This window comes from Saccoglossus kowalevskii, chromosome 1 (assembly GCF_978046115.1).
Source record: "Saccoglossus kowalevskii chromosome 1, keSacKowa6.1, whole genome shotgun sequence".
In the NCBI taxonomy this organism is placed as follows: Eukaryota; Metazoa; Hemichordata; class Enteropneusta; family Harrimaniidae; genus Saccoglossus; species Saccoglossus kowalevskii.
In genome coordinates this window covers 8,903,025-8,927,902 of record NC_140641.1, presented here as the reverse complement: position 1 = coordinate 8,927,902, position 24,878 = coordinate 8,903,025, and the positions used below count along the sequence as shown (strand labels likewise).

Genomic DNA, 24,878 nt, shown 5'->3' with positions numbered 1-24,878 from the left:
TACATGACAGTCTAACAAGCTGTAAATCAGTAAATCAAGAAACCAATAACCCAGCCACAATGTCAAGTGAGGCGGACAGTGCTCTCATGGTGATATGCACCCTAACCCTGAGCATCCAACCACTTATGTAACACTCTAGACAGTCTCTCTTGGGTCATAAACAAAAACAGATCTTGTACCTTTAGGGCATACTCGATCTTGGCTGCAATCAAATAATGCACATCTCCATTAAATACAGTCTCTAAAGGCGTAATTACCTTGGTTGGTACTTGTGCTTTCTATTCGGAAAACAATAAGGATTGACACCAAATGAATATACTGAATATAAATATAACTATATTGGTTCACAATATGAATATAAACGCAACTGTATTGGTTTAATATCTGAATCTGAATACAGCTGTATTGGTTTAATATCTGAATCTGAATACAACTGTGTCATTTGCCTTCAATCTGATTAAAGGAGACATATGTGGACAGTATAGATCAGTCATCACCTGTAAAAGTTATGGTCTTCTTCAAATTCTTTTTTCTCTCACAATGTTCCTTTAGGCTGAAAGCCAGTATTCATTCTATTACTATAGATTTCAGGCAATCAATTTCTGCAAGAACAACACTTTGATTACACAGAATAGCAATATTGATAATCCCTGGTTTTCTTGCATTTAAAATTCTGTCATATTCAATTTAATGAATGAACCAATTAACTAATAATTAACTCAAAACATCAATATCTAAACAGGCAACAACTATATTTGGTAAAATGACTTTTTAATTATATGCATGTTTAAAATGTTTAGTTAATATGCAAATTAAACTAATTAATATGTAGATTAGTACATGAATTTCACATCATATATAATATCGGATGAACAGTTTGTTTGAATGATATGCAAATAATCTAATTAATATGCACAGATTTGTAGGAAATAGCAATCAGATTATCAGTAGAGTAAAATCAACCTGACTCATAATTGGCTCTTGACATCTCAGTGAGAAAGGCAATGTGGACAGTTCTGATAACTGATCTAATAATATAAGAAGTTGTAGTATTATTTACAAAAACAAAATATCTTCAATGGCATACATGTACATAAATTAGATAAAAAAATGTTAAATAAATTACCATCACCAGCCTCAAAAAGTGTAATAGTCGGCAGAGAAATAAGCACGAATTCCATACATGCTTATTTTTGATTACCTTTATGATTAAAATGTGGCAAATCGTTTTTTTTTAATACTCAAACACTTGTACAAAAAATGCAGCTGAAATATCACAAGAGTAGTTAGTGTGTCCTTGATATGTTGATATCACACGACTGTGACAAACACAGATTTGCTGTGACGCAAATAGTTGGCTAATTTACTGGTGCATCATTTATGCAAAAGAAATCATACATTGTTATAGTGATCTTAAAAACCATCTCACTATAGTTGAGGAATTTGTAATTTGGTAAAATTGTTGCTGTTGTTTGTGCATTTTGACCCAGGATGTCACAAATATAAGTTCTGTTATGGGGCACACTGAGAGTAGAGATTATATTAGTAACAACTTTGAGGTCAAAAAACTTATTTACTCATAGCATTGTGTATTGGTGTTGCTTATTATACTGACCACATTTTCATACATTGCACCAGAGGTACATTACTTGGGGTTTGTAATATCTACTCCATTAACTTGATAAAAACGCTTCCTTCCTCTCAAAATTAGACACATCGCCTGCTGGAAGCATCCACAGATGAATAGGATACCCCTCCACCCACCTACAAACACGTTTTAACCTCTCCACTACAGACAGGTTTAATTCCCTTAGTGTCTATCCACTACAGACACGTTTTAACCTCTTGGCACCTGTCCACTACAGACAAGTTTAATCCCCTAGGTGTTTGTCCACTACAGACAAGTTTAATCCCCTAGGTGTCTGTCCACTACAGACAAGTTTAATCCCCTAGGTGTCTGTCCACTACAGACAAGTTTAATCCCCTAGGTGTCTGTCCACTACAGACAAGTTTAATTCCCTAGGTGTCTGTCCACTACAGACAAGTTTAATTCCCCAGGTGACTGTCCACTACAGACAAGTTTAATTCCCTAGGTGTCTGTCCACTACAGACAAGTTTAATCCCCTAGGTGTCTGTCCACTACAGACAAGTTTAATTCCCTAGGTGTCTGTCCACTACAGACAAGTTTAATTCCCTAGGTGTCTGTCTACTACAGACAGGTTTAATCCCCCAGGTGACTGTCCACTACAGACAAGTTTAATTCCCTAGGTGTCTGTCTACTACAGACAGGTTTAATCCCCCAGGTGACTGTCCACTACAGACAAGTTTAATTCCCCAGGTGTCTGTCCACTACAGACAAGTTTAATTCCCTAGGTGTCTGTCCACTACAGACAAGTTTAATTCCCTAGGTGTCTGTCTACTACAGACAGGTTTAATTCCCCAGGTGACTGTCCACTACAGACAAGTTTAATTCCCTAGGTGACTGTCCACTACAGACAAGTTTAATTCCCTAGGTGTCTGTCCACTACAGACAAGTTTAATTCCCTAGGTGACTGTCCACTACAGACAAGTTTAATTCCCTAGGTGTCTGTCCACTACAGACAAGTTTAATTCCCTAGGTGACTGTCCACTACAGACAAGTTTAATTCCCCAGGTGACTGTCCACTACAGACAAGTTTAATTCCCCAGGTGTCTGTCCACTACAGACAAGTTTAATCCCCTAGGTGTCTGTCCACTACAGACAAGTTTAATTCCCTAGGTGTCTGTCCACTACAGACAAGTTTAATTCCCTAGGTGTCTGTCCACTACAGACAAGTTTAATCCCCTAGGTGTCTGTCCACTACAGACAAGTTTAATTCCCTAGGTGTCTGTCTACTACAGACAGGTTTAATCCCCCAGGTGACTGTCCACTACAGACAAGTTTAATTCCCTAGGTGTCTGTCTACTACAGACAGGTTTAATCCCCCAGGTGACTGTCCACTACAGACAAGTTTAATTCCCCAGGTGTCTGTCCACTACAGACAAGTTTAATTCCCTAGGTGTCTGTCCACTACAGACAAGTTTAATCCCCTAGGTGTCTGTCCACTACAGACAAGTTTAATTCCCTAGGTGTCTGTCCACTACAGACAAGTTTAATTCCCTAGGTGTCTGTCCACTACAGACAAGTTTAATCCCCTAGGTGTCTGTCCACTACAGACAAGTTTAATTCCCTAGGTGTCTGTCCACTACAGACAAGTTTAATTCCCCAGGTGACTGTCCACTACAGACAAGTTTAATTCCCTAAGTGTCTGTCCACTACAGACAAGTTTAATCCCCCAGGTGTCTGTCCACTACAGACAAGTTTAATCCCCCAGGTGACTGTCCACTACAGACAAGTTTAATTCCCTAGGTGTCTGTCCACTACAGACAAGTTTAATTCCCCAGGTGACTGTCCACTACAGACAAGTTTAATTCCCTAGGTGTCTGTCCACTACAGACAAGTTTAATTCCCCAGGTGACTGTCCACTACAGACAAGTTTAATTCCCTAGGTGTCTGTCCACTACAGACAAGTTTAATTCCCTAGGTGTCTGTCCACTACAGACAAGTTTAATTCCCTAGGTGTCTGTCCACTACAGACAAGTTTAATTCCCTAGGTGTCTGTCCACTACAGACAAGTTTAATTCCCTAGGTGTCTGTCCACTACAGACAGGTTTAATCCCCCAGGTGACTGTCCACTACAGACAAGTTTAATTCCCTAGGTGTCTGTCCACTACAGACAAGTTTAATTCCCTAGGTGTCTGTCCACTACAGACAAGTTTAATTCCCCAGGTGACTGTCCACTACAGACAAGTTTAATTCCCTAGGTGTCTGTCCACTACAGACAAGTTTAATTCCCCAGGTGACTGTCCACTACAGACAAGTTTAATTCCCTAGGTGTCTGTCCACTACAGACAAGTTTAATTCCCTAGGTGTCTGTCCACTACAGACAAGTTTAATTCCCCAGGTGACTGTCCACTACAGACAAGTTTAATTCCCTAGGTGTCTGTCCACTACAGACAAGTTTAATTCCCTAGGTGTCTGTCCACTACAGACAAGTTTAATTCCCTAGGTGTCTGTCCACTACAGACAAGTTTAATTCCCTAGGTGACTGTCCACTACAGACAAGTTTAATTCCCTAGGTGTCTGTCCACTACAGACAAGTTTAATTCCCCAGGTGACTGTCCACTACAGACAAGTTTAATTCCCTAGGTGTCTGTCCACTACAGACAAGTTTAATTCCCCAGGTGACTGTCCACTACAGACAAGTTTAATTCCCCAGGTGACTGTCCACTACAGACAAGTTTAATTCCCTAGGTGTCTGTCCACTACAGACAAGTTTAATTCCCCCGGTGTCTGTCCACTACAGACAAGTTTAATTCCCCAGGTGACTGTCCACTACAGACAAGTTTAATTCCCTAGGTGTCTGTCCACTACAGACAAGTTTAATTCCCCAGGTGACTGTCCACTACAGACAAGTTTAATCCCCTAGGTGTCTGTCCACTACAGACAAGTTTAATTCCCCAGGTGACTGTCCACTACAGACAAGTTTAATTCCCTAGGTGACTGTCCACTACAGACAAGTTTAATCCCCTAGGTGTCTGTCCACTACAGACAAGTTTAATTCCCCAGGTGACTGTCCACTACAGACAAGTTTAATTCCCCAGGTGACTGTCCACTACAGACAAGTTTAATTCCCTAGGTGTCTGTCCACTACAGACAAGTTTAATTCCCCCGGTGTCTGTCCACTACAGACAAGTTTAATTCCCCAGGTGACTGTCCACTACAGACAAGTTTAATTCCCTAGGTGTCTGTCCACTACAGACAAGTTTAATTCCCTAGGTGTCTGTCCACTACAGACAAGTTTAATTCCCTAGGTGTCTGTCCACTACAGACAGGTTTAATCCCCTAGGTGTCTGTCCACTACAGACAAGTTTAATTCCCCAGGTGACTGTCCACTACAGACAAGTTTAATCCCCTAGGTGTCTGTCCACTACAGACAAGTTTAATTCCCCAGGTGACTGTCCACTACAGACAAGTTTAATTCCCTAGGTGACTGTCCACTACAGACAGGTTTAATTCCCCAGGTGACTGTCCACTACAGACAAGTTTAATCCCCTAGGTGTCTGTCCACTACAGACAAGTTTAATTCCCTAGGTGTCTGTCCACTACAGACAAGTTTAATTCCCTAGGTGTCTATCCACTACAGACAAGTTTAATTCCCCAGGTGACTGTCCACTACAGACAAGTTTAATCCCCTAGGTGTCTGTCCACTACAGACAAGTTTAATTCCCCAGGTGACTGTCCACTACAGACAAGTTTAATCCCCTAGGTGTCTGTCCACTACAGACAAGTTTAATTCCCTAGGTGTCTGTCCACTACAGACAAGTTTAATCCCCTAGGTGTCTGTCCACTACAGACAAGTTTAATTCCCTAGGTGTCTGTCCACTACAGACAAGTTTAATTCCCTAGGTGTCTGTCCACTACAGACAAGTTTAATTCCCCAGGTGACTGTCCACTACAGACAAGTTTAATTCCCCAGGTGACTGTCCACTACAGACAAGTTTAATTCCCTAGGTGTCTGTCCACTACAGACAGGTTTAATTCCCTAGGTGTCTGTCCACTACAGACAAGTTTAATTCCCCAGGTGACTGTCCACTACAGACAAGTTTAATTCCCTAGGTGTCTGTCCACTACAGACAGGTTTAATTCCCTAGGTGTCTGTCCACTACAGACAAGTTTAATTCCCCAGGTGACTGTCCACTACAGACAAGTTTAATTCCCTAGGTGTCTGTCCACTACAGACAAGTTTAATTCCCCAGGTGACTGTCCACTACAGACAAGTTTAATTCCCTAGGTGTCTGTCCACTACAGACAAGTTTAATTCCCTAGGTGACTGTCCACTACAGACAAGTTTAATTCCCCAGGTGACTGTCCACTACAGACAAGTTTAATTCCCCAGGTGTCTGTCCACTACAGACAAGTTTAATTCCCTAGGTGTCTGTCCACTACAGACAAGTTTAATTCCCTAGGTGTCTGTCCACTACAGACAAGTTTAATTCCCCAGGTGTCTGTCCACTACAGACAAGTTTAATTCCCTAGGTGTCTGTTCACTACAGACAAGTTTAATTCCCTAGGTGTCTGTCCACTACAGACAAGTTTAATTCCCCAGGTGTCTGTCCACTACAGACAAGTTTAATTCCCCAGGTGTCTGTCCACTACAGACAAGTTTAATTCCCTAGGTGTCTGTCCACTACAGACAAGTTTAATTCCCCAGGTGACTGTCCACTACAGACAAGTTTAATTCCCTAGGTGTCTGTCCACTACAGACAAGTTTAATTCCCTAGGTGTCTGTCCACTACAGACAAGTTTAATCTCTTGAGTGTCCATCAATTATGGACTAGGTTCAATCCCATGGTTGTCCACTATACACAGGTTTAACTCTTTGAATACCAGTGTCAATTTTTGGCACCATTTACAAAATGATTTTGTATATTCTGTTTTCTGTTATATATGTTGATAAAAAAATACAAAACTTTTGATCAAAAGCCAAAAGCAATATCTAAAACTGTCTGTATGGCCCAAAATTTTGATGAATTTCACTGAATATTTTACAAAACATAAACATATTTGCACTGTTTTTCTGGCAGAGAAAAATACCATACACTCAAAAGGACCATCCCCTGGTTGTCCACTTTACACAGGTTCAATATTCTGGCTATTCACTGTACACAGGTTGAATATCCTGGTTGTTCACTATACAAAGGTTTAACCCCCCTTGTTTACTATACACAGGTTAAATCCACTGGTTGTTCGCTATACACAGGTTTAACCCCTGGTTGTCTACTATACAAAGATTAAATCTTGTGTTGTCCACTATAGAGGGGTCAGTAAAGGTCATAAAATCTACCTATCAAATCTTGCTAGACGTCGCCGTCTCAACTCATCATTATCAATAACACTGTTACTATGATTGCCTGATTGTCGATTCTGTTCAACAAAATGATAACTAGGAGGTTCTGTTGGTCTACTAGAATCAACATGACTATGACTTTGAGGAGCTCGTCTAGACTGGTTGACTGTTGGATCAGTAAAACCATATGGGAGAGGCTGATCATCCACTTCGAGAGGAGGAGCACTGGGGCCTGGGGGAGGTGGTGCACTTGGGACTGCATCATTGGGGAGAGTAGGATAAAGTCTAGCTCTTTGTTCATATGTGTGGTTCACTTCCTCATTATGATTCATTTCATAACCTAGAAAATAGTAACAAAAGTCATGTTTTTATCACTGGTGTCAAATTTAAAAAAGAATAGTAAGCATGTAGGATTGGTCAATAAGCTTGTATACTATATAGAATAGTAGGCATGTAGGATTAGACAATAAGCTTGTAAACTATATAGAATAGTAGGCATGTAGGATTAGACAATAAGCTTGTATGCTATATAGAATAGTAGGCATGTAGGATTAGACAATAAGCTTGTAAACTATACACAATAGGCATGTAGGATTAGACAATAAGCTTGTAAACTATATAGAATAGTAGACATGTAGGATTAGACAATAAGCTTGTAAACTATATAGAATAGTAGACATTTACAATTGGATACAAAGCTTGTATGTTATATAGAATAGTAGGCATATAGGATTAGACAATAAGCTTGTAAACTATATAGAATAGTAGGCATTTACAATTGGATACAAAGCTTGTAAACTATATAGAATAGTAGGCATTTACAATTGGATACAAAGCTTGTATGTTATATATAATAGTGGGCATGTATGATTAGACAATAAGCTTGTATGCTATATGGAATAGTAGGCATGTAGGATTAGACAATAAGCTTGTAAACTATATAGAATAGTAGGCATGTAGGATTAGACAATAAGCTTGTAAACTATATAGAATAGTAGGCATGTAGGATTGGACAATAAGCTTGTAAACTATATAGAATAGTAGGCATGTAGGATTAGACAATAAGCTTGTAAACTATATAGAATAGTAGGCATGTAGGATTAGACAATAAGCTTGTATGCTATATAGAATAGTAGGCATGTAGGATTAGACAATAAGCTTGTAAACTATATAGAATAGTAGGCATGTAGGATTAGACAATAAGCTTGTAAACTATATAGAATAGTAGGCATGTAGGATTAGACAATAAGCTTGTATGCTATATAGAATAGTAGGCATGTAGGATTAGACAATAAGCTTGTAAACTATATAGAATAGTAGGCATTTACAATTGGATACAAAGCTTGTATGTTATATAGAATAGTAGGCATGTAGGATTAGACAATAAGCGTGTAAACTATATAGAATAGTAGGCATTTACAATTAGATACAAAGCTTGTATGTTATATAGAATAGTAGGCATGTAGGATTAGACAATAAGCTTGTAAACTATATAGAATAGTAGGCATTTACAATTGGATACAAAGCTTGTATGTTATATAGAATAGTAGACATGTAGGATTAGACAATAAGCTTGTAAACTATATAGAATAGTAGGCATTTACAATTGGATACAAAGCTTGTAAACTATATAGAATAGTAGGCATTTACAATTGGATACAAAGCTTGTAAACTATATAGAATAGTACGCATTTACAATTGGATACAAATCTTGTATGCTATATAGAATAGTAGGCATGTAGGATTAGACAATAAGCTTGTATGTTATATAGAATAGTAGGCATGTAGGATTGGTCAATAAGCTTGTAAACTATATAGAATAGTAGGCATGTAGGATTAGACAATAAGCTTGTAAACTATATAGAATAGTAGGCATGTGGGATTAGACAATAAGCTTGTAAACTATAAAGAATGGTAGGCATGTAGGATTAGACAATAAGCTTGTAAACTATATAGAATAGTAGGCATGTAGGATTAGACAATAAGCTTGTAAACTATAGGGAATAGTAGGCATGTAGGATTAGACAATAAGCTTGTAAACTATATAAAATAGTAGGCATGTAGGATTACACAATAAGCTTGTAAACTATATAGAATAGTAGGCATGTAGGATTAGACAATAAGCTTGTAAACTATATAGAATAGTAGGCTTTTACAATTGGATACAAAGCTTGTATGTTATATAGAATAGTAGGCATGTAGGATTAGACAATAAGCTTGTAAACTATGTAGAATAGTAGGCTTTTACAATTAGATACAAAGCTTGTATGTTATATAGAATAGTAGACATGTAGGATTGGACAATAAGCTTGTAAACTATATAGAATAGTAGGCTTTTACAATTGGATACAAAGCTTGTATGTTATATAGAATAGTAGGCATGTAGGATTAGACAATAAGCTTGTAAACTATATAGAATAGTAGGCTTTTTACAATTAGATACAAAGCTTGTATGTTATATAGAATAGTAGGCATGTAGGATTAGACAATAAGCTTGTAAACTATATGGAATAGTAGGCTTTTACAATTGGATACAAAGCTTGTATGTTATATAGAATAGTTGACATGTAGGATTGGACAATAAGCTTGTAAACTATATAGAATAGTAGGCATGTAGGATTAGACAATAAGCTTGTATACTATATAGAATAGTAGGCATGTAGGATTAGACAATAAGCTTGTAAACTATATAGAATAGTAGGCATGTAGGATTAGACAATAAGCTTGTAAACTATACACAATAGGCATGTAGGATTAGACAATAAGCTTGTAAACTATATAGAATAGTAGACATGTAGGATTAGACAATAAGCTTGTAAACTATATAGAATAGTAGACATGTAGGATTAGACAATAAGCTTGTAAACTATATAGAATAGTAGACATGTAGGATTAGACAATAAGCTTGTAAACTATATAGAATAGCAGACATGTAGGATTAGACAATAAGCTTGTAAACTATATAAAATAGTAGACATGTAGGATTAGACAATAAGCTTGTAAACTATATAGAATAGTAGGCATGTAGGATTAGACAATAAGCTTGTAAACTATATAGAATAGCAGGCATGTAGGATTAAACAATAAGCTTGTAAACTATATAGAATAGTAGGCATGTAGGATTAGACAATAAGCTTGTAAACTATATAGAATAGTAGGCATGTAGGATTAGACAATAAGCTTGTAAACTATATAGAATAGTAGGCATTTAGGATTAGACAATAAGCTTGTAAACTATATAGAATAGTAGGCATGTAGGATTAGACAATAAGCTTGTAAACTATATAGAATAGTAGGCATGTAGGATTAGACAATAAGCTTGTATGTAATATAGAATAGTAGGCATGTAGGATTAGACAATAAGCTTGTAAACTATAGGGAATAGTAGGCATGTAGGATTAGACAATAAGCTTGTAAACTATATAGAATAGTAGGCATTTAGGATTAGACAATAAGCTTGTAAACTATATAGAATAGTAGGCATGTAGGATTAGACAATAAGCTTGTAAACTATATAGAATAGTAGGCATGTAGGATTAGACACTAAGCTTGTAAACTATATAAAATAGTAGGCATGTAGGATTACACAATAAGCTTGTAAACTATATAGAATAGTAGGCATGTAGGATTAGACAATAAGCTTGTAAACTATATAGAATAGTAGGCTTTTACAATTGGATACAAAGCTTGTATGTTATATAGAATAGTAGGCATGTAGGATTAGACAATAAGCTTGTAAACTATGTAGAATAGTAGGCTTTTACAATTAGATACAAAGCTTGTATGTTATATAAAATAGTAGACATGTAGGATTGGACAATAAGCTTGTAAACTATATAGAATAGTAGGCTTTTACAATTGGATACAAAGCTTGTATGTTATATAGAATAGTAGGCATGTAGGATTAGACAATAAGCTTGTAAACTATATAGAATAGTAGGCTTTTTACAATTAGATACAAAGCTTGTATGTTATATAGAATAGTAGGCATGTAGGATTAGACAATAAGCTTGTAAACTATATGGAGTAGTAGGCTTTTATAATTGGATACAAAGCTTGTATGTTATATAGAATAGTTGACATGTAGGATTGGACAATAAGCTTGTAAACTATATAGAATTGTAGGCTTTTTACAATTGGATATAAAGCTTGTATGTTATATAGAATAGTAGACATGTAGGATTGGACAATAAGCTTGTAAACTATATGGAATAGTAGGCTTTTACAATTAGATACAAAGCTTGTATGTTATATAGAATAGTAGACATGTAGGATTGGACAATAAGCTTGTAAACTATATGGAATAGTAGGCTTTTACAATTGGATACAAAGCTTGTATGTTATATAGAATAGTAGACATGTAGGATTGGATACAAAGCTTGTATGTTATATAGAATAGTAGACATGTAAGATTGGACAATAAGCTTGTAAACTATATGGAATAGTAGGCTTTTACAATTAGATACAAAGCTTGTATGTTATATAGAATAGTAGACATGTAGGATTGGATACAAAGCTTGCATGTTATATAGAATAGTAGGCATGTAGGATTGGACAATAAGCTTGTAAACTATATAGAATAGTAGGCTTTTACAATTAGATACAAAGCTTGTATGTTATATAGAATAGTAGACATGTAGGATTGGATACAAAGCTTGTATGTAATATAGAATAGTAGGCATGTAGGATTAGACAATAAGCTTGTAAACTATATAGAATAGTAGGCTTTTATAGTTAGATACAAAGCTTGTATGTTATATAGAATAGTAGGCATGTAGGATTAGACAATAAGCTTGTAAACTATGTAGAATAGTAGGCTTTTACAATTGGATACAAAGCTTGTATGTTATATAGAATAGTAGACATGTAGGATTAGACAATAAGCTTGTAAACTATATAGAATAGTAGGCTTTTACAATTGGATACAAAGCTTGTATGTTATATAGAATAGTAGACATGTAGGATTAGACAATAAGCTTGTAAACTATATAGAATAGTAGGCTTTTACAATTGGATACAAAGCTTGTATGTTATATAGAATAGTAGGCATGTAGGATTAGACAATAAGCTTGTAAACTATATAGAATAGTAGGCATGTAGGATTAGACAATAAGCTTGTAAACTATATAGAATAGTAGGCATGTAGGATTAGACAATAAGCTTGTAAACTATATAGAATAGTAGGCATGTAGGATTAGACAATAAGCTTGTAAACTATATAGAATAGTAGACATGTAGGATTAGACAATAAGCTTGTAAACTATATAGAATAGTAGGCATGCAGGATTAGACAATAAGCTTGTAAACTATATAGAATAGTAGGCATGTAGGATTAGACAATAAGCTTGTAAACTATATAGAATAGTAGGCATGTAGGATTAGACAATAAGCTTTAAACTATATAGAATAGTAGGCATGTAGGATTAGACAATAAGCTTGTAAACTATATAGAATAGTAGGCATGTAGGATTAGACAATAAGCTTGTAAACTATATAGAATAGTAGGCATGTAGGATTAGACAATAAGCTTTAAACTATATAGAATAGTAGGCATGTATAATTAGACAATAAGCTTGTAAACTATATAAAATAGTAGGCATGTAGGATTACACAATAAGCTTGTAAACTATATAGAATAGTAGGCATGTAGGATTAGACAATAAGCTTGTAAACTATATAGAATAGTAGGCTTTTACAATTGGATACAAAGCTTGTATGTTATATAGAATAGTAGGCATGTAGGATTAGACAATAAGCTTGTAAACTATGTAGAATAGTAGGCTTTTACAATTAGATACAAAGCTTGTATGTTATATAGAATAGTAGACATGTAGGATTGGACAATAAGCTTGTAAACTATATAGAATAGTAGGCTTTTACAATTGGATACAAAGCTTGTATGTTATATAGAATAGTAGGCATGTAGGATTAGACAATAAGCTTGTAAACTATATAGAATAGTAGGCTTTTTACAATTAGATACAAAGCTTGTATGTTATATAGAATAGTAGGCATGTAGGATTAGACAATAAGCTTGTAAACTATATGGAATAGTAGGCTTTTACAATTGGATACAAAGCTTGTATGTTATATAGAATAGTTGACATGTAGGATTGGACAATAAGCTTGTAAACTATATAGAATTGTAGGCTTTTTACAATTGGATATAAAGCTTGTATGTTATATAGAATAGTAGACATGTAGGATTGGACAATAAGCTTGTAAACTATATGGAATAGTAGGCTTTTACAATTAGATACAAAGCTTGTATGTTATATAGAATAGTAGACATGTAGGATTGGACAATAAGCTTGTAAACTATATGGAATAGTAGGCTTTTACAATTGGATACAAAGCTTGTATGTTATATAGAATAGTAGACATGTAGGATTGGATACAAAGCTTGTATGTTATATAGAATAGTAGACATGTAAGATTGGACAATAAGCTTGTAAACTATATGGAATAGTAGGCTTTTACAATTAGATACAAAGCTTGTATGTTATATAGAATAGTAGACATGTAGGATTGGATACAAAGCTTGCATGTTATATAGAATAGTAGGCATGTAGGATTGGACAATAAGCTTGTAAACTATATAGAATAGTAGGCTTTTACAATTAGATACAAAGCTTGTATGTTATATAGAATAGTAGACATGTAGGATTGGATACAAAGCTTGTATGTAATATAGAATAGTAGGCATGTAGGATTAGACAATAAGCTTGTAAACTATATAGAATAGTAGGCTTTTATAGTTAGATACAAAGCTTGTATGTTATATAGAATAGTAGGCATGTAGGATTAGACAATAAGCTTGTAAACTATGTAGAATAGTAGGCTTTTACAATTGGATACAAAGCTTGTATGTTATATAGAATAGTAGACATGTAGGATTAGACAATAAGCTTGTAAACTATATAGAATAGTAGGCTTTTACAATTGGATACAAAGCTTGTATGTTATATAGAATAGTAGACATGTAGGATTAGACAATAAGCTTGTAAACTATATAGAATAGTAGGCTTTTACAATTGGATACAAAGCTTGTATGTTATATAGAATAGTAGGCATGTAGGATTAGACAATAAGCTTGTAAACTATATAGAATAGTAGGCATGTAGGATTAGACAATAAGCTTGTAAACTATATAGAATAGTAGGCATGTAGGATTAGACAATAAGCTTGTAAACTATATAGAATAGTAGGCATGTAGGATTAGACAATAAGCTTGTAAACTATATAGAATAGTAGACATGTAGGATTAGACAATAAGCTTGTAAACTATATAGAATAGTAGGCATGCAGGATTAGACAATAAGCTTGTAAACTATATAGAATAGTAGGCATGTAGGATTAGACAATAAGCTTGTAAACTATATAGAATAGTAGGCATGTAGGATTAGACAATAAGCTTGTAAACTATATAGAATAGTAGGCATGTAGGATTAGACAATAAGCTTGTAAACTATATAGAATAGTAGGCATGTAGGATTAGACAATAAGCTTGTAAACTATATAGAATAGTAGGCATGTAGGATTAGACAATAAGCTTTAAACTATATAGAATAGTAGGCATGTATAATTTTACATTTAAGCTTGTAAACTATATAGAATAGTAGGCATGTAGGATTAGACAATAAGCTTGTAAACTATATAGAATAGTAGGCATGTAGGATTAGACAATAAGCTTGTAAACTATATAGAATAGTAGGCATGTAGGATTAGACAATAAGCTTGTAAACTATATAGAATAGCAGGCATGTAGGATTAGACAATAAGCTTGTAAACTATATAGAATAGTAGGCATGTAGGATTGGACAATAAGCTTGTAAACTATATAGAATAGTAGGCATGTAGGATTAGACAATAAGCTTGTAAACTATATAGAATAGTAGGCATGTAGGATTGGACAATAAGCTTGTAAACTATATGGAATAGTAGGCTTTTACAATTGGATACAAAGCTTGTATGTTATATAGAATAATAGGCATGTAGGATTGGACAATAAGCTTGTAAACTATATAGAATAGTAGGCATGTAGGATTAGACAATAAGCTTGTAAACTATATAGAATAGTAGGCATGTAGGATTAGACAATAAGCTTGTAAACTATATAGAATAGTAGGCATGTAGGATTAGACAATAAGCTTGTAAACTATATAGAATAGTAGGCATGTAGGATTAGACAATAAGCTTTAAACTATATAGAATAGTAGGCATGTATAATTAGACAATAAGCTTGTAAACTATATAGAATAGTAGGCATGTAGGATTAGACAATAAGCTTGTAAACTATATAGAATAGTAGGCATGTAGGATTAGACAATAAGCTTGTAAACTATATAGAATAGCAGGCATGTAGGATTAGACAATAAGCTTGTAAACTATATAGAATATTAGGCATGTAGGATTGGACAATAAGCTTGTAAACTATATAGAATAGTAGGCATGTAGGATTAGACAATAAGCTTGTAAACTATATAGAATAGTAGGCATGTAGGATTGGACAATAAGCTTGTAAACTATATGGAATAGTAGGCTTTTACAATTGGATACAAAGCTTGTATGTTATATAGAATAGTAGGCATGTAGGATTGGACAATAAGCTTGTAAACTATATAGAATAGTAGGCATGTAGGATTAGACAATAAGCTTGTAAACTATATAGAATAGTAGGCATGTAGGATTAGACAATAAGCTTGTAAACTATATAGAATAGTAGGCATGTAGGATTGGACAATAAGCTTGTAAACTATATAGAATAGTAGGCATGTAGGATTGGACAATAAGCTTGTAAACTATATAGAATAGTAGGCATGTAGGATTGGACAATAAGCTTGTAAACTATATAGAATAGTAGGCATGTAGGATTGGACAATAAGCTTGTAAACTATATAGAATAGTAGGCATGTAGGATTGGACAATAAGCTTGTAAACTATATAGAATAGTAGGCATGTAGGATTGGACAATAAGCTTGTAAACTATATAGAATAGTAGACATGTAGGATTTGACAATAAGCTTGTAAACTATATGGAATAGTAGGCTTTTACAATCTGATACAAAGCTTGTATGTTATATAGAATAGTAGGCATGTAGGATTAGACAATAAGCTTGTAAACTATGTAGAATAGTAGGCTTTTACAATTGGATACAAAGCTTGTATGTTATATAGAATAGTAGACATGTAGGATTGGACAATAAGCTTGTATGCTTTATTAGGTTGAAATGTAAAGCATATGTGTTATAGCTTGGGGAAGAAGACGCATGTTTAAAGTTGTTTTAGTGTTTTTTCACTTGTGGTTGTTGTTATAACACCATTATTCTTAGATGACTTGGTGTATAGACTAACCTGTGTGCTGAGAACTATCATGGAGTGCCCTTGCTAACTGTTCATCTTCACTAAGTCCACCAGTGTAAACAACTTCATCATACTGATTTGCATTACGTACATGCACTGGTTGTCTTTGTGTACCCGTTGTTCCACCACCAAAGAATCTTTGTGACCAGGTATTTCTGTTTCCCTGTGTTCGCCCTCTGTGTCTTATCTCATTGTCTGTTGATTAATAGAGTGATGGTTAAACAATTAACCCATTAGACTATTGAACAATGAATCATGTATATTGTGAGCTTTTTATTTGAAAACATGTCTAATGAAATTAATAGTTGTTGACAGTACCACCTGATAACATTTTTGTATAGCTTATTTAGTCATTTTAAAGTCAGTTAATTATTGTTCTATTTTGCATATATATTTTTACATAACATTCAGTGTTATAATAATGACACAGGAAGAACAAATATGATTGGATGAATACTCAATGTAAAAGACTAAATTAAAGCAAAAAAAGTAGGGCCTTACAAACAAAATGTTTCTGATCTAGTCAAAATAATTTTCAAAAATTGGGCTTTTTTTTTTTGGCTAAAATATTATATGGGCCACAAACTTTGCAGGTTTCATCACTTTGTTAATAGAGGGTGCTATGTTGTGGCTCTTTTTTGTGATAGTGTGCATGCTGATTGTCTAATCATGAGATTGAGAAGGATTGCCTGTAAAACACAGCACAGGGTGAGTTGAACAAATAAAGAGCGATCATTTGATTGCATTTTGCTGTAACTTTTTACCTTTTTACGCTGTACAACGAAGGACGGTGTTACACAATTGTACAAGAGGTGGTCATCCTACGGGTTGCCACAGAGTAAACTACAATTGTACAAGAGGTGGTCATCCTACGGGTTGCCACAGAGTGAACTACAATTGTACAAGAGGTGGTCATACTACGAGTTGCCACAGAGTAAACTACAATTGTACAAGAGGTGGTCATCCTACGGGTCGCCACAGAGTAAACTACAATTGTACAAGAGGTGGTCATACTACGGGTTGCCACAGAGTAAACTACAATTGTACAAGAGCTGGTCATACTACGGGTTGCCACAGAGTAAACTACAATTGTACAAGAGGAGGTCATACTACGGGTTGCCACAGAGTAAACTACAATTGTACAAGAGGTGGTCATACTACGGGTTGCTACAGAGTAAACTACAATTGTACAAGAGGTGGTCATACTACGGGTTGCCACAGAGTAAACTACAATTGTACAAGAGGTGGTCATCCTACGGGTCGCCACAGAGTAAACTACAATTGTACAAGAGGTGGTCATCCTACGGGTCGCCACAGAGTAAACTACAATTGTACAAGAGGTGGTCATCCTACGGGTCGCCACAGAGTAAACTACAATTGTACAAGAGGTGGTCATACTACGGGTTGCCACAGAGTGAACTACAATTGTACAAGAAGTGGTCATACTACGGGTTGCCACAGAGTAAACTACAATTGTACAAGAGGTGGTCATCGTACGAGTTGTCACAGAGTAAACTACCATCAACATTTTTATCAATTTTAATGTTCATAAATTTAACTTCATTTAAAAAGTTTATTTATACCACAGTCCTTCTAGAGGGACTGTGTTTATACAAAAATTGCTATATTGTAACCCCCTTCCCACCTTAGGCACACTTTAATAGCACTGTAACGTTTGCAGGTTTACAGAGTACATTTGTCCAAAAATTAATACAGGTTTTGAGAGTCTTTTTTCTGGATAGCTTTGTGTATTTATGGAGATTTAGCATTATATAATATGCAGTTATTTTAGTGTAATTCCATAGAATGTGTAAACGTATCTGCACTTAAATATGGTGCAAGAAGGTTTTATTTCTTTCATGTATGTTACTTTCATAATGTGGTAGCTTGAATATGAATAAATCTGTGTGTGTGGCAGCCTCACCACAACCTCACCACACAAGTAATATTCATGTGTAGTGTAAGTTGGGTTGTAGAGCAATTATCCATCTTTAACTAGCAATTTATATTCATAATGTTTATCAAAAAAATGTTTAAATATTTACCCGGCTGCAAGAATAAATCCATATTACGTTTGAGTGGGCCTTTAACATATGCCAAGCCAACCAATATCCCAGCTAAGTGTCCAGTGAATGAGACATTTGGTACTAAAACTTGAATCAATACCAATTCTACCCAGCAGGCAATTCTTGAGTGTACAGGTATCAATCCCATAATCCACTGCGTCCCAGGAGCCATTGAGTAGGTGGTAACCATTTTAATGGAAAATATCACAGCTGAAAAAAATATGACATATTGAATTATGTTCTCAATACAATGACATGTCTAAATGTTTTCTATAAAATGAAGTGTAGACAACTCCATCAATGGCCCGAAAACTAGAGAGAATATTTATTCGAGTTCATGTTGTTCAGAAGCAATTAAGTATTTTGCATACACAAGATAAATCTCATGATTTGTGTAACAACACAGTGTAAGGTTACAATACTTGGAACAGTATCAACAGTTCAGACAATTTCATTGATCAACTTAAATTGAATTTTGTTCAAACAATGCATGTTAATGTCAATGTGTATGACAAGATGAGAAATGGTGGATGGTTGATTCGTCCCAAGTCATTTCATCTAACAGGTTGATTTGTTCCCAGTCAATTCATCCCACAAGTTTATTTCTCCTGAAGTTGATTTGTCCGATTTATTAGGTTAGCTCGATACAACAAAATTTGAACAACAAACTCCATCTAATCGTGTAATGCACTCATTGTGAATACGACAGTAACCGAAGACTGAACCCCAGTCTTTTATTGTATTATTTGCAATTCACCAATCCATCAATCATCAAATCAAGTTATTCATATTTCAAGATTATAGTATAAATAATTAATATGCCAACAAATGGTAAACATGGTAAAAGTTGTTTAAATACAGTATAAATTGTTGTAAGAATATGTTGTGCTTTTCAAATGTAATTTTATGCATCAAGCTTGAATAGTCTTGGTACCAATATATATTTAGGAAGTCACACACACAGACTTTATTCTTTCATATGTACGTAAAAATCGACAACTTGTACAATGGCAACGGTACAAAAGTGTACTGGGACAAATGTGAACAAATTGACTGTGGATCCTATGGATGTACTATGGAACAACCTGTTACATTAACTAAACTATAAATCAATATCAGCTTCTGGCAAATTGTGTACGCTGTTGATTTCGATTCAAAGTGCATTTGGGGAATGATTTTCAATTCAAAAACATATCCAAGATTTTTATGAGAACTCTGTACGGAGTTGTCATCCCATGTCAACTGACACATGAAATATGGCAATGCACTGATACTTTGTGCAATTTACTTAACTCTGACCCAAATTACGGGTACACCCACATTGCCTTGTGGTCTTTCTAATACCTAATGTTGACTTGAATGTAGTATACCATTGTAAACTACAGCTTACCAGAGAAACCAACAGCACATGAATATAGATATGACGCATCACCAAATACTTCAGAAGCTAATATATCCAGGCAAACTAGAAGAGAACTTGTCAATACAGAAAATACGGCTATCATATAAGCAAAGTATTTGCTTCCAAGCTTTCTTTCCAGGGACATTCCTTTCCAAAGAAATGAAGCCATATTAAAGTAAAGGTGCATGTCACTTGTGTGAAACCATGAAGCTAGAAGTAAGCGTGACCATTCATGCTGATGCCACACTTTCACTGCGCTCACACACACAGTTTGTATACTGGGTACTTGTAAAATACGTAAATATATAACAGTGTTTGCAACCAACGAAGCGAGTGTTACAGGAGGTATATTGTCCAAGCCCACACGCATAACCTGGATCGCCAGCAGTAATATTCCAAGACCTTCCGCTCGCCGCCGGCCGTACATAGCACCTCGCCTTCTACCAATCATATTAGAAAATATGTAAGCCAACTAAATACACTCGATGACTACCAGTTAATTTCAGTATATCTCAGATGGACTGTTCGTCAACAGACTTAAGCACTTGCCACTTCCGGGTTCGCGTAGTTGTATAATAACCTCGTCCGGTAGCTGTACTGTGTCGTTGGATGGCGACGAGTTTATATTGTATCGTCTGCATTAACACGTCATCATATCGTTATTATCGTCACTGTATTGGTGATTAGTAGGTGTGTTGGTATATATTTAAAAACAACTGACGAAATACCTCGATGACTGTCATCATAACATTGAGATGACGTAGCTTAAAGGACAGACAGACAGCGTGGCCGACTGCGCCTGCGTCGCATCAAAAACACACTAGAAAATACATATGTATTTTTCTAGCGCCTTTGGTCGCAGTAAAGGATTGAACAATTTGGTTTCAGCAAGGTCAAAGACAATGTTAACGTTTGGGTTAAGCATAGGACCACCACTAAACTGCGAATTACGATTTAAATTAAATTACGTTCCTATATAGGAATGCAAGTGCCGGATTTAAAATGCAGATGTTCTTTATATCTTCTAACGAAACATGTTTTGTTTTTTGCGAGAGTGTGTTATTCAGTAAATATTTACTGTAATGCTAACAGAACAAATATTGTAAACACTACGATAAAGATTTTACGTTTTCCATATTGTAAAATTCTTTCGTTTTTGAAAGAAAACCTCTGAAAAACCTGATTTTGACAAGATAGTTCAAAAATTTAGATTAAGAAAAACGAAATAACGAAATGAATTTCCTATGCACGCATAAATCATTTTCATAATTACCGATTACACAAAATATTACAGAAAAAAAGATAATTTGCTATGTATCTATATGTTTGCCATTTACAAATGTCTTGAATTTTGACTGAAAAAAGCTGAATGAAATTACAAACTATGTAGTGTGTTCAACAACTCATGTACGAACGATAACTTTAATAAATATGATTTTACTTGGTAGAAATACTGCAATTTTCTGCATAAAAACGAAAGAATTTCACAATGTCGAAAACGGAAAGTCTATCGCAGTGTTAAAACTAACATTCCGATTTAAGTTTGGCTAGGACTTATTCGTTTATTCAGCGGAGCCCATACATACTGAATAAATATGAAATTACTTTATTGTATACTTATTAAATGTATTCACTACAGAAATGTATTTCCGCTCTTTCACATTCTATCGATCAGTAGTAATTAATGTAAGTTTATGTTACGTGCCGTAAAGAGGGCCGTAAACGAGTAGGCACGCGACACAGACACTTGGGGCTGAAAATCAATAAATACTATTTTTTTAAAGTCATCCGGAATACGCACATAAATATGCGTGTAGCGAAAGAACTTTTTTTTCGGAAGACTTTTTAAAAAAAAAAAAAAGTATTTATTGATTTTCAGTCCCAAGTGCCTACTCGTTTACGGCCCTCTTTACGGCACGTTTTCACCTCGGTCATCCCCCAAAAAATATGATTTTGTCAGTTTGTGTGAGTTTTTTCCCCTTAAGGTAGCGAGAAGGGAAATTTTCACTTTTTTCTTGATTTTTCAAAAATTGATTAAACGGTTACTTTAGACCTTGATACATCATCCCAGGTTTACAAAAGATTGAAATTGTGAAATAACGTTGCTTAAATTAGTGTTTTAAAGCGCTAGCAGAAAAGACTACAACTGCCGTTTCGTGGATATTTGCATAATGTTTATCTTTGGAAGGGTTTAAATGATAACATCTTATCTGTATACTCTGTTGTTGACGATTCTGATATAACGGGTGATAAGCTTTCCGTCGCAAACAATGCGTGTTTATCTAACGTCAATTGTCAGCATTATTGTCAGTCGAGACTTCGTCGGAGCATGGACGTACTACATGGTCGGAGAAACATGGTCATGCACTCCGGGCATACAGTACTCATTTCGCCCAACCTTCCGCTTTTACATCTACCGCTTATCGCTTAATTTCCGACCACGCGGTCTTGTCTGACCGGATACCGACCGCATTTTAATCGCGTTTTTTTTATTTTTCGCTCGCTTATTGAAACACCGACCGCTCGCCCAAACACTGATCACTGGCACGTGAGTGGTCCAAATGGTGATTTTGATAGTAAAGTGTGAACATTCTGAACGACACTTTAAATCTCATAGTTGTATGACACTTGTATCGTGAAAGCAACTGGACTTCTTGTTACGTGTTTTGGGTGCTTGTTCTAGATGTAATATTTTATATTATTTTAATGAGACAGTTACGTGAAAAAAGCATGGGTAACTCATTTTGACAGAGCACAGAAACAAGGAATTGTTTATGATTAATTTCAAAAATAACGATACCAAATCCACGTCGGTCGGTCTGGTAAAATTTGACATTCAATTTTCAAAAATAAGTCACGATCATTGATTCAGAATGAGTTCAGTCTATACCGTATACATACCGTAAAAGTGTTCCCACAAAAAATATTTTCGACTAAAAACGGCCACATGCCCTAAACAAATCGAATAGAGCTTAAAAAAACGTGTCAAATTTAGTTACTGTAAAATGACTAATTTTCACTGGGTTTAAATTTCACTGATTTACCATTTCAGGCATAATCAGTGGGTTTTAAATTCACGGTTTTGTCATTTAGATAATGTGTTCTATGCTACATTTTACATATTCACTGTGTTTTAATTTAGCGCATTTTTCCAGTCAGCGAAATAAGCTAAATTAAAACCCAGTGAATAATTACCCCCTTTACAGTATAGCCATACATATTTGGTGGCCAGTCGATGAACAATTCGAAACTCAGGATTCACACGGAAGTCCCCCAGGGCTTAAAATCGTCGACCCTACTCTGCTTTACTTATTTCCCAACTTGTAGTGAAAACTGATTCGCCGTGGACTCTAATGTATTTCAGTCTAGTATTTTCTTTTTAAACTGAGGTCAAATTCCACCCGTTTGTCAAAATATACCGATGTTTTTCAGCGAATAATTTTGAAGCCTGTCACAGCACAAAAACACTATGTGAATCGACGCCGGAAATAGGATGGTACGACGACCCTTCAATTAGCGTCAAATATACTTTGTTACAATATCACTGATTGGCTGAAACTCACTTGATCGATGCACGACCTGGGTCACAAAAACATATTTGTCCGTATTATAAACAGGAACTCGCAAAAGAACCACGTTCACATTTTCAGTCTTTTTTAGCGCGGAAGTTGCCAACAAATGTAAAAAAAAACTCGTGAATTTCATGGATTCGAATAAAATAAAGCAAGCGCTTGATAAGAATGATTTTTAATATTTTCCCCGATGCTCTTCGAATTTTTATTTTTTTTATTTCAAGGTAAGAAATGGCTAGTTGAAATTGCATCGTCTTCACCGCAAACAACTCTAGCTCTGTTGTAGGTTTGCAATGTAAAATAAAATATATATTATAATAATAATACTTGTTTAATTATTTGGGGTTTCAGCCCACAAATTACGAACATGATCCCCATGAATTGCGGTCAATGTTTGTCTTGTCTCGGCTGATTGTGTTGATCGACGCCCTTCCTAAACTCAGTATGGAGAAACCAACTGGGATCGACATTCCAAACAAATTATTGAGACACGGTCGACAGACATTCCAAACAATCGAAATTATCAACGAAAGACGAGATTTTTCTAGATATTTACAGACATACTGTCATGAAAAGCACATGTAAAATTAACAAATAAACAAAGAGGTGTGATATTAGGTTTTATTTTAGGCTTTAAAATATTTCCTTTCACTCAGCCCATGCATGGAACTGCCATTTAGCTTCATGGTCCTTCAGCTTGTCTTCGCCTCGGGGGAAAACAACAATAATTATACAAAACACATTGCGAAGACCCAACAATCAGGAAAGAAAACCCAGACAACCATGTCGTACTTGTGTTGAAATACATTTTGTGTTTCACGTCAGAATATTACAAATATTCAGTCCAAGCCAAATCGAGGTCAAATGGTCAGATTGCGTGCATATAATTATAGATAGTTAAAACAAAAAGTATTTGAACTTTTGTCAGCTGTTCAACATTCATAAAAACCAGAAAGACAATTCGAAGACAATGTGAACCTCGGAAATTTTTCTATTAGTCCGAATTTTGAATGCGCGCGAGCGAGCAAGTGGGTGGTGATATTTCGGAGTTTACGCGGAAATTGTCTGGTCGAATTCAACAAGCAGTCGCAAAAGCGAGAGAAAAAGGTGTTTGGAAATCGGAGGCGGGCGGGAGGTTGTGCGATATAGGTACTGTAACTTTGCGCAACTTTCTTTTAAATCGTTTTATTTTCCAAATCAATTTTACTAATACTATTTTTTCTAACGCAATGGCGAAGAAAAGAAAGAAAGACGAGGCAAAAAAAATCTGCCACTCAGTGTCTGAAACAGCATTTTTTTTTCAAACATCGGCCATTTTGTTTCACCAAGAAAACCGTTTTATTAGATCTCTTATCAGAGACACTTGAAGGATTAGCTTGTTTGTAAACTGTCAGCGTGTACAGTGGGACAGTAATGTTTGTCAGAGGATTATTCCTCGTTGTTCGTTTGCATAACAATAAAAACCCGAACGATCCTGCAGTACGGACTCAAATGCCAGCAGTTTTCTTCATTATTCACGCTCGAGCTTGAAATTATTCATGATCTG

The 24,878-nt window shown here is 35.4% G+C and overlaps 1 protein-coding gene across 2 annotated transcripts; it reads right to left on the bottom strand.

Moving 5' to 3' along the window:
* Positions 1–318: 318 nt before the first annotated feature.
* Positions 319–20,511, bottom strand: LOC100376736 (rhomboid-related protein 4-like). 2 transcript variants are annotated; one of them, XM_085498665.1, is made up of 5 exons: positions 19,749–20,511; positions 18,338–18,568; positions 16,284–16,487; positions 6,927–7,269; positions 319–602 (listed from the first exon to the last, which is right to left on the bottom strand). In XM_085498665.1, exons 1-5 carry the CDS (start codon positions 20,209–20,211, stop codon positions 596–598), a joined length of 1,248 nt encoding a protein of 415 aa, XP_085354791.1. In that variant the 5' UTR covers positions 20,212–20,511; the 3' UTR covers positions 319–595. The 2 variants fall into 2 exon arrangements, with proteins under 2 accessions (XP_085354791.1, XP_002737468.1); XM_002737422.4 differs by lacking the exon at positions 319–602 and having other exon boundaries at positions 6,316–7,269.
* Between the last annotated feature and the right edge of the window lie 4,367 nt (positions 20,512–24,878).